Source organism: Acinonyx jubatus, chromosome D2, assembly GCF_027475565.1.
Source record: "Acinonyx jubatus isolate Ajub_Pintada_27869175 chromosome D2, VMU_Ajub_asm_v1.0, whole genome shotgun sequence".
Taxonomy (NCBI): Eukaryota; Metazoa; Chordata; class Mammalia; order Carnivora; family Felidae; genus Acinonyx; species Acinonyx jubatus.
In genome coordinates, this window is record NC_069393.1 from 85,627,195 (window position 1) to 85,637,993 (window position 10,799).

A 10,799-nucleotide genomic window follows, 5' to 3' on the forward strand; every position below is an offset into this window, starting at 1 on the left:
ATTCAGTGGCGAGGTCAGCGGTCAGAGCCAAGGCCGCTTCGCGTCTGATCGCGAGCCTCGGAGGCAGGCGGCGGAGGACGGCAGAGGGGCAGCAGACCCGGGGACGTAGGTCCCCGAACCAGCGCAGGGACAGGGCCTGCAGCCCCAGAGTGAGGAAGCTGAGGTTAGGGTGACACATTCGTCATTGGCTCGAGATGCCGGGGAGAGGGGGGACCCCGACGGCCGCGGGGAAGGGAGACCCTAGTGGGCACGAAGCATCACCAAGCTCCGGATGAGGGGAGAGGGGGCCTGAGCCCAGGGAGGTGCTGGAGGAAGGGTCCACCGCGGGCACAGCTGGCAGCGGCAGGGGCTGGGGGGGTGGGGGGCGGCGGTTCAGGTAGGGGAAGGTGTAAGCCGGGAGCTGGGAATGGGTGGGCAGGAGGGTCCCCTTAGTGAGGACTCGCCCAGCAGAGCTGAGGGGGTGGGGATCTGAAAGACTGGAAATGAAGACGAGAAAACTGGGTTTGCAAAGGTGTGGCGCTCTTTCGGGGTGGCGTGCGCGAATTCTGGCATCTCATCAATTAACGCTTGTGGGCGCACCACACACGAATTCCCCACGAGCGTGCCTCTGGGGCCAGTTCCGCGCTGCCTGAGCAGTCTTGGGGGGGAGGGGTGTCTTCCTTTGTCGGGTTTGTGTGGCGCCGCCCCCGTGAGCGGTGCGGGCCCCCACCTGCGGGGCCTCTGTCCCCAGGTAGCGGGACGGCTCACTGCCGCTGGCGCGTCGCGGTTCCTCCTCTGACCCTTCGCGGGCCGGGGTCAGCGCCTGCCGGTTCCCGCTGTGCCCGCGGGAGTCTCCCCAGCCCCCGCCCCCGCACCCCCAGCCCGGCCGGGGGCGGGGGGGGGGGGCTCGGGAGGCTGGCGGGGCTGGGGTGTTAATCCCCAGGGGCCTTTGATCCTGCAGGGCGGGGAGGGCGTAGAGGCTGGCGGTCCCGCCCAGGCTGGCGCCGGCGCCCCCGGGAGGCCGGCCTGTGGGCTAGGGCCACCACGCCGCTTGTCGGTGCTCCCGCCGCGCTGCCCCGGGTCGCCCTGAACGCGGCTCGGGCTGGTCCTTGGGGTCGTGTCCTGGAGACAGACGCGTTGGGGGGGGGGGGGGTGCGGGGGGAGAGGAAGGTGGACGGGGTCCATGACCCCGAAGGGCCCCGGCAGGTTCGCTGGAGCACCCGCGGGGGAGGCCTGTGCAGCCCAGTCACTCCTGCACCCTCCCGGAGCTCGGGGCCTGCATCGGCCACCGTGGGGACAGCGCTGCAGTGGAGGGCAGTGGCTACCCCGTCCTTCCCCGCAGGGTCCTCCATGCCCTCGGCGGGCAGACGCCCCTCCTTCCTGTCACTGGAATCCAGCTCAAGGGCCCCAAAGTGAAGCCTGGGGCGAAATGGGGTTGTGGGGGGGCCGCCGAGTACAATTTGAGAGGGAAGGGCCAACTGGAACCGGAGGGTTCTCCCCGGGCAGCCCTACGCGGCCCCGCCGCCTGGATCACAGTCCCCTTCCAGGATCCCACCCAGACAGCCAGAGGCAGGGGACTCCTGGCCTGGGAGCCCACCCGGCCCTGGGAGCAGTAATGCTGACTCCCCCTACCTGAAGCACCCTCTCCCTCAGGTGTGCACACCTGTCACCTTTGGCACTGCAGATCCAAGGGGCAGGTTGGAGGGCCAACGTCGGGAGAGGACAAGCCTCTGGCAGGAGTGCTAGGCTGCGAGGGGGGCCATCGTCACCGTCCCCAAGCCTAGGCCAGCCCGGGGGGGGGGGGGTTGGGGGGGAGATGAAAACATGTGACAAGTCCCCAACCTGCACCACTTCCCGAACTGGTGGACACAGCCCCGCCCCTGCCCAGACATCTCGGAGCCGGGGGAGGTGTGAATGGCCTTCTTTGTGCCTCTGAATTGGAAGCAATTAGGTGCTACTTATCTGGGCTGGGGGGAGGATTGGAGCAGGTCTTTGCAAACCTGCTTGCCACTCCCTCCTCCTGAGCTCATAAATGCAGCTCAGCCCTGCTAAACCCTCGGAAGACCCTGCGCCTCACCCCCACAGTCTGTCCCCTACAGCCATGTCTCCTTCCTCTACCCTGCCCAGTGGCTTCAAGCCGTCCAGCTTTGGCTCAGTGGACTGGCTTTCCCGGAGCAGCCACGTGGGGCCGGCACACACCATCAGGCCCGCTGAACTCTCCTGGGGGAGCCTGTCTGCTCCAGCCAGGGTGTCCAGCAGCGGGGAGCTCCCCCAGACCATGGGCGTGGAGGAGGTGAAGCCCTCGGAAGGGTCCGCGCCAGGGACACCTGCAGCTGGTAGGTGTGGGATGGGTGGGGATGGTGCTCCCCTCTTCCCAGACTGGGACGGGAGCCTGGAGGGTTCGGGAGGAGGGAGGCCCCAACACACCCCACTACATCCTGGGTACTGGGGCTGGAGGTGGGGGCTGGGATTTGAGGTTCCACCTGACCCCCCCTGGCAAGTAAGCACTTCCTGTCGGAGGCGAAAGCCGCAGCGGGGGTTTTCCCTCCTCAAGTCCCGGCTCCTCTTCTTCCCCCACCTCCTAGAAGGGCTGACCCCCTGGCCTCTTCCTGGCGTGACTGCCTGTGGACTGTGTCCCACCGCTGCTGCAACTCCTGTCCTGTGAGCCCTGACTGCGACATTGGTGGTGCCTTTGTGCAACTGACTTTCTAGTTCTGCAGCAAGTCTGGGGGGGGCCGGTTCTACCCGAGTCACAGGGCTCTGGACGCACGTCTTAAATGAAACCTGCCGGGTTCACAGGGGTCGTTGTGGTTCTCCCCTCAAAGCTGGGTGCCTCGGCTTGGCGTGCAGAGTTGACTCTGTTCACAGGTAGCCTGGAGCCCCTGCAGGTTTGGGTCGGGGACAGCCCTGGCACTTCGGTTCACAGGGATTCCAGTGCCTCTGTGGCCTGGCTCCTGGAGGTTTTGGTGGCTTCCTAAACCTGGTCTAACCCTTTGTCATTTGCTCAGGAAACCTGGTTTGTTCTTTCAGTCTTTGTGACTTTATCATTGCTTTTAAGTTTAAAGCCCTGCCTAGTCAAAGTGGGGTTGATATTATCTGTAAGTTTTCATTTTTGAAAAGGTTTAAAAATTTTTTTAATGTTTTTATTTTTGAGACAAAGAGAGGGAGCACAAGTGTGGGAGGGGCAGAGAGAGAGGGAGACACAGCATCAGAAGCAGGCTCCAGGCTCCGAGCTGTCAGCACAGAGTGAACTCGAGAACCATGAGATCGTGACCTGAGCTGAAGTCGGACTCTTAACTGACTGAGCGCCCTTCATTTTTGAAAAAGTTTAGATAATCCTATGGAAAAATTTTATACTTCCATGAAGTGAAATTTTAAATTTATTTTCTGCAATCAGCCCCCCCCCCCACCTCAAAAAAGCCAACCAAATCATCATATCTTTCACACTGACTAGTTTCACTCTCCCCACCCCCACCTCCAAAGCAAAGCGTGTCTTGTCTTGTTGCACTCTCCCGGGTATGTGTTCAAAGTGACTTGGTAAAATCTGACATTCTGGCCAAACGTGTTGAGAAAAGACAGGTGACCCTCCTCACCACACAGGGTACTTAGTGCCATCTGCCACCGCCGATTTAGATAGACACAGACTGGCCACGGACGCATGGTTGGTGGCAGGGGAGACTGGGGGTCTTGTGACCACGGCCCCAAGCCCTTACTGCCGACTGGGTTCAGGTTCCTTGTGAGCAGCCAGAGGAACTGCTTTCCGGAAGGATGTGTGGGGCTCCCTTTCTGGAAGTGACCACGTGCCCCAGTGGAAGGGTGAGGGGCTGCATCAGAACCGCTGTTCCATTCCAGAATCCTCTTTCTCCAGTATTCCCATCCTGGCCACCCTCCCACATTTGAGCTGGGAGGGGAGGAGGGAGGGGCTGCCCCCTCATCCACATTTGTGCAAGGACTGCAAGGGACAGCAGAGCAGTGAAAGTGAAGGAGGAGGGCCCAGACTTTTCCTCTCGTCCCGGTGGCCACAGAGCTTGGGGCACTTCCGAGCTAGGGGAGCAGGTCCCACGTGAGTGGCACTTTTATCCTAAAGGATTCAGTGCCTTCTGTCCTTCCTCAGGGGTGAGGAAGGAGGCCGACAGCGGGCGGGCGCCCCGGGTCCGCACGGCCTTCACGGCGGAGCAGGTCAGCACCCTGGAGAGCGCCTTCCAGCACCAACGCTACCTGGGCCCCCTGGAGCGCCGGAAGCTGGCCCGGGAGATGCGGCTCTCCGAAGTGCAGGTGAGGGGGGTTCACCCAAGTGCAGGTGAGGGGCCCGGGACGCATGGGCCAGGGCGGTGGCTGTTCTCCCCCTCGTTCTGATCTAGTTCCCCCCACAGATAAAAACCTGGTTTCAGAACCGCCGCATGAAGCACAAGCATCAGCTCCAGGACTCTCAGCTGAGCTGCCCTTTCTCCAGAACGCTCTATACGCCAGTGGCTTTCTGCCCGCCACTCTCTGCCCTGGCCAGTAGCTTACCGCCACTGTACCCTTGGGCTTCCCCGCTTGGGCCTCCGGCTCTGGGACGGCCCCCTGGCTCCTTCTGGGACCTCTGCCAAGTGGAACAAGCCTCCCTGGCCTTGACATGGGCCTCGTGCAGCAGACAGCCTCCAGTGTGCTGCCTCCCAGACCCTGGGGGCCTGGTGCACACACTGGGCCCAGCTTTATCCAGGGGTCCGTGGGGCCTGTGTGCCTTGCCCCAGACCAAGGATGCCTTCTGAGGAAGCACGGTGGCCCAGAGGCCTGCAGCTGGAACGTGTCACACACCGCCACCGCCACAGACACAGTAGGTGTGTGCGGAACTGTGCCCGGTATCTCCCTGGAGAGACGCTCACCAGTGATTGCTGTCACCGTGACATCTGGCGTGAGCCTTGTGTCTCCACAGGCGGGACCTGGAACCCTGACCTTCCTTAGGACCTCTCACAGCCACTCCCTCATTGAAAACTACTGCAGGTTCAGTTTAGGAACCACACACGATGGGTCGGCCAACAGAACCCAGCGCCAAAAGTGGACTCGCCAAGTGTCAGGCTTGTAGCATATGATACAGCGGTAATTTATTCAATGGAAAGTGTTGGGAAAATAAAGATGGGCACCCGGCTGCCTCAGTCGGTGGGGCCTGTGACTCTTGGTCTTGGGGTTGTGAGTTCGAGCCCCACGTTGGGTGTGGAGAGTACTTAAAAATAAAATCTCAGAAGTCAGGATGGATACTTTCTTGTGCTGTGTGATCATGAGCTTTGGGTGTAAGCATGGAAACCACGGAGGGATTCGGGCCAAGTGAAGACGTTTGTTTTTATCACCTTGGGGTTTGGGTTCCGTGTTAACAGTGACCCCAAAGTGGGAAGCCAGAAGGGAACAGGCATGGTGGCTCTGCCCACTGCCGCGTGGAAGGTCCCTCCGTGGCCACGTCTCGCGGGGCACCGAGCTGTGTGCTGCTCTGCTCTTCACGGCGTGTCCAGACCTGTGTCTCATCTGGCTCGGGGCTCAGCCCTGTGCGGTCCCTGTGGCCAGGCCGGGCTGCAATCTGGCCTCCTGGGCGCCTGCAAGGAAGGAGGCTGAAGCCCGAGGGACCGGCTTGCTGTCTAGGCGGGTTCTCAGCCCAGAGTTTCTCCACCCAATCTCAGCAGCGGAAGCCCAGGCACCAGAACCAACTCTGGCAGGGGCGGCAAAGCCACGGGCCAGTTATAGGCGCCGGTGGACCGAACCATCCCGTAGGGACTCTGTGTCCCTCCTGGGGGTTGCTGTGCAGCAGTGGGACGTCTGCCATCCTGTCATGCTGACCACCCGGGATTTCTTGTGGTCAGGACTTAAACACGCTGTTCAGGCTCGTGTTTTCATTTGTCTTAACCTCTGGTTCAAACCCACCTGCTGCTTTCGACACCCCTAAAACTTGAGTGTCTTCTTACCTTGTTACTTCCAAATTGCCCGCTGTTCCAGGGGAAACTGAGTCACGGTGTGTTTTCTATGGTTTGTGTCCTTTGTGTTCTGTGTCCTGTGTGTCCTATGTTCTGTGACCCCTGTGCTCTGTGTCCTGTGACCTGTGTGTTCTGTGTCCTGTGTGACTTCTGTGTCCTGTGACCTGTGTATCCTGTGTCCTGTGTGTTCTGTGTCCTCTGTCCCGTGTTCAGTGTCCTGTGTGACCTGTGTGTTCGGTGTCCTGTGTGCTCTGTGTTCTGTGTGACCAGGTGGGTCTGCTGTCTCCTCTGTGCCCAGGATCCACTCGCCCAGCTTGGGGCATCACATGTTTGAAACATCGGCTCTCTTCTGAGCAGTGGACACCCCTTTGCCTGGTCTTGCCTGTAACCCGAATGGCTTTCGTGACTAGTAGTCCCCATGGGCTCGGGGATGTGGACAGAAGGACACATGCTTCCTAAGCCCTCCCCCACAGAGGCGTGGCCTCTCAGAAGGGCAGGGGCTCCACCCCCTGTGGCTCAGACACTCTAGCACCTATGAAATAGTCTTGTCAAAAACCTAAATTCCTGTTGATAGAAAACGGACATCAGCCGGGGCTTCTCCGAAGTCCCTTGTCAGAGGGGCAGGGAGACCCGGCCGTCCAGGTGAACCCTGGTTAGAGCCGCATGAACACAGCTGTGAGGCAGGAAGGCCTCCGGTCTGCCAGGACTGGCTGGGGTGGCCCACCCGTCTCTGCTGACATGACCAGGTGAGGGACAGTGATGATCTGTGGGTCCCGTGTCTGCAACTCTCACTCACGGGGTTCAAGGGCAACACGACAGAGCACAGACGCAACAGCTTGGCTGTGGAGCCGGGTGGTGGGTCCGTGGACATGGGGCTTCTGTCCCTGAGAACTTCTCCGTCTAAAACCACAGCAAGTGGCTGGATTGGGGGCACGCCCAGACCAGAGGCGGTGGGCTCCAGGGGTGGGGGCTCAGTCGGGCCACCCCCACAACCCTGAAGGCAGAGCGGAAGTCATGGGCTTGCTGTACCAGTGCAGCCCCCGCACTCCCACAGGGGTGAAAACATGCAGCTCTCTGACTGTCCAACACATCCCATCTCACGGCGCCCGGGGCAAGAGGAGGGGCTGTCCCCAGGAGTCCCTCATCGCCCAGCAGTGCCCTCAGGTCCAGCTCTGCAGAAATCTGCAAGCGGCAAGGGAACAGGTGAACAGAAACCCCTTCTCCAAGGAAGGCACTGGGAGGGGTCCCCGGAACCCCGCCCCACTGCCCGGGGGGAAAAGGTCCCCAGGACTGAGGACCTGTTGGTGGGCACTTCTGAGGGCCTCTCCAGCCTCAGTCCTGGCCCCGGGACTGCCTCAGGGGGCTCCTCAGCCGGCTGGACCTGCATGGCTCTGCCCCACCTCCCAGTGGACCGTCCTCCCTGAGCAAGGAGCAGCCCACTCAGTTCCATGCTGTCAACAGGGGCCCCCAACCCCAGGGCTGGGGTGAAGCGTGTGACCCCCAGTCAGCCAAAGACCCCACCTCTAGCTGCGACGATGCTGAGGGACCCCCTTCCCTGTGCCCAGAAACTGAGCCCTGTCTGCTGTTTCCACACAGAGTGGAACCAGGAGCCAGCCCCCAGTGCCCCACCCCCACCTACAGGGACAAGCACCGTTGGGGGGGGGGAGGGGCAGCGGGCACTGGGAGGGTCTCCTGGAGGCTGCCCTGCCTTGCCACCCACCCAGCCCATCCCTTCCCAGGAGGCCGTGGTCCTGGAGGGAAGGACAACCAAATGAGATTAGGGACAGGCCAGCCCAGTCCACGGCTGATAAAGGGGCGCCTGTAATTGCTGGGCCGATTAGCTGACAAAGGCCAACAATCACTGTTTAAGCTCTCTGCTCAGCAGGGCTTCTGTCCATTTTGCTACACCAGGAAGTTGAGACCACAGGCTCCTGGGACGAGGGCCCCCACCCTGACCCGCGGGGCCAGTGGCGGGTGAGGTCTGGCCCACCCACCCCACCATCTGCTCCCAGGCACCCTGGGGACGCCTGCCCCGGCTGGCCCCGGTTTCAGAAAGGCGGCTGCACCCTCCCAGCCTGGGAGCCATTTCACTCCCTTCACATCCACGATTTCTCACTCAGTTCCTTCAAGGCCTCGGCAGCTTCTTCGTGCCCCCACCCCACTTGCTGTGTGGCCGTGGCAGCTTTGATTTAAACTCTGATTGTCAGAACTATGTCACACTTAAGTTCACGCGAAATTAGTTTTATTGACATTTCTGGCCAGAAAATCAACGCACACCCATGATTACAAAACTATAACGAAGGGGTAGGAAGCAGAAATCACCATGGCATCCTCTGCAGAAGGCGTCCTGAGCCCTGGGGGCAGATGTCAGCCAGGGGCAGGACCTGACCACATGGTCCGGACACCTCGAGGGCGCACATGAAAGCCAACGTTACCCAGCCTTCTTGTCCCCCAGGGAAGAAGGAGGGTGGCAGCTCCACGGTGGAGGAGGACCTCGCTGCCCCATTTTCCCATGCCTTACACCTCTTTAGGCCTGACCCTCAAAGAAGTATATGCATAGGAAAAAGGAACAGCGAGCAGCTCGCGAGGGTCCTGGAGAGGGTCCTGGAGAGGGTCCTGGGCGAGGGTCCTGGCGAGGGTCCCGGCCGAGGGTCCTGGCGAGGGTCTTGGGTGAGAGTCCTGGCGACGGTCGTGGGTGAGGGTCCTGGACGAGGGTCGGGGAGCTAGCCAGCCCTGGGCGGCCGGAGTGGGCAGCAGAGGCATGGAGCAGGAGGAAAGCCCCTCTGCTGACTCTGCCCCAGCCAGCCGGCCTGCCCCTTTTATGTGAGGCAGAGACCTTGGGGCAGGGCACACAGCAGCCGCTGTCACATGTAGTCACAGGCCGAGCTGAGCCAAGGACCCCGTTCCCACCCCCGCACCTGCGAGATTGGGGCACAAAGACCTTCTCTGAGTGCATTGCTGAGCCGGGCGGGCGGGAGGGCGGCGAGGCCCACGGGGCCCAGGGGCTGCTGGCTCGGGACCTGGGGCCGGGCCAGCCCTGGCCAGTACTTATCTGCCAAAGAGCTACCGCTTGCGTCAGGGCCCGGAAAACGCACGGCTCTCCCCTCTCCCTCCCTCCCTGCCCAGGGCCTCACTGTGCACGCCCCCTCCCCCCACCTCCCCGGGCCCTGGGCACCAAGTTCCAGAGGGTCAGGTGGGTCAGCTCTCCCAGGGCCCCACACACCTGATGTGTGCTCCTGAGCCCCCGGGGGGTGACTGGAGAAGGCAGAGCTCTGCAGTGGTGGGGTGGGGGGGGGGGCGAGAATGCAGACACAGGCGAGGGACACGGCCCAGGGGACCGCTGACCAAGGACAGAGACACGTGCACTTGTAATGACACCACAGGGCCCGAGGGGAGGGCAGGGGACCATAGGTTCCCCTGGGGAACAGGTGGGGACCAGAAGAGTGTCCGTTTCAGACCCAGGCTGCCACATCTGTCCCTCCCCACAGTCAGCAAGCTCTGTGAACAGAGGGGTGGACACTCGCCCGTGTGGATGCAGCTGTCCCCCAACTTGGGCAGGCGCTGACTGGGGACATACTTCCACGTGGCAGGAGCCGAACTGCCCTGCTCTCAGACCCTTGGCCCGGGGGCACCTGCCTAGGAGAGGAGTGATGTGCGTGTCTGTGTGTGCACGTGTCCAGGCGGGTGTCTGTGCGCACACAGCAGCCCCCGGGCTCTCCCCGACTGTAGGGTGGGGGTGGAGGCTGACTCCCATGAACCTCTAGCTGGACTGGCCGCTGGGTGGGCAGAGGCAGGACCCCGCGGTGGGCACAGGGGGTACAGGACAGCAGCCCCACGTGAGCACAGTCATCAGCGTCCCGTGCACATGTCTGGGCCCTGCCGACTCACCCCACGGTGGCCTGGACCGAGGGGTGGGCCTGAACAGCTGCAGACCCCTGGCCTCTGGAGGGTATGGTTCCCCCCGTGCTGGCGGGCCTCGGGCCTCGGCCGCGGGCTGATGGGCACCGAGGCGCAGAGGCCAGCAGCGGGCGTTGGGGGACGGATGCTCCGTGAGCCCGTGATGAGCCCGTGATGAGGAGACAAAGCAGGTGTCGGCCCCCAGCCTCTGCTGGGAGGAGGCCGGGGTGGGGGAACCTTAGGGAGGAATCCCCCCACAGCTGCTCACGCCGGCTGGAGCTGGAGCGCCTGTTGAGTCTGGGGCTGATAGGTGAAGCCCCTCCTCGCCCCTGGCCCCCCAGCCCAGTGGTGACTCAGGGGCCATCTCTCCCAGCCACTGTTCTCTGTGAAACTTTCCAGGGTCCTGCTCTGTGACCCGGGGTCAAATTCCCCCTTCAGACCTGCCCCAGGGCTTCGGAGAAACCACTGTCACCCTTGACCTTGGGCTCCTGGAAGTGGGTCTTCAGGAGAGGAGGAGGCAAGAGGCAAGGGACAGAGACAGACAGACAGACAGGGAGACAGAGGGCGGCTGGGGTGGGGACAGGCCCTGCCCGGGTCCAAAACATCGGGACTTTGCCACTTTGTTTCTCAGACTTGTTTTCTTGGTTATAAATCAATGCCTGCTAATTATAAAGCCCTATAAAGGTCCAGAAAGGTATAAAGAGACAATGTCAGGCAAGGACGCCTTAACCTGCCACAGCTGGGTGTCCACGGCCCCCTCCAGTCACCTCATGACCCCCCAAGCCACCTTCCCTCCAAGTGGGGTTCCAAGGAGCCAAAGGGTTTGTCCTGATGGTGGGGTGTCTGATCTCTCACTAGCTGGGGGGAGGGGCCAGGTCCACTGTCTGTGTCTCCGGAAAGCCACGGGGAGCTGGCGGGGACTCGGTGACGGGGCAGATGCTGTGCCCAGGAGCCCCCCACCGCCGCCCGCTGTGGGGA

The 10,799-nt window shown here is 62.1% G+C and overlaps 1 protein-coding gene across 1 annotated transcript; it reads left to right on the plus strand.

Moving 5' to 3' along the window:
* Positions 1 to 5,311, plus strand: VENTX (VENT homeobox). Its single transcript, XM_027062030.2, has 4 exons — positions 1 to 163; positions 2,107 to 2,315; positions 4,094 to 4,254; positions 4,353 to 5,311. The coding sequence occupies exons 2-4, from the start codon at positions 2,258 to 2,260 to the stop codon at positions 4,731 to 4,733; spliced, it is 600 nt and encodes a 199-aa protein (XP_026917831.2). The 5' UTR covers positions 1 to 163; positions 2,107 to 2,257; the 3' UTR covers positions 4,734 to 5,311.
* Positions 5,312 to 10,799: the final 5,488 nt, after the last annotated feature.

Bases quoted from the DNA above. Each gene is read 5' to 3' on its own strand.
- VENTX (XM_027062030.2), top strand. From the start codon at position 2,258: ATGGGCGTGGAGGAGGTGAAGCCCTCGGAAGGGTCCGCGCCAGGGACA. The intron at 2,316-4,093 runs GTAGGTGTGGGA...GTCCTTCCTCAG, and splicing joins GCCAGGGACACCTGCAGCTG to GGGTGAGGAAGGAGGCCGAC. The intron at 4,255-4,352 runs GTGAGGGGGGTT...TTCCCCCCACAG, and splicing joins TGCGGCTCTCCGAAGTGCAG to ATAAAAACCTGGTTTCAGAA.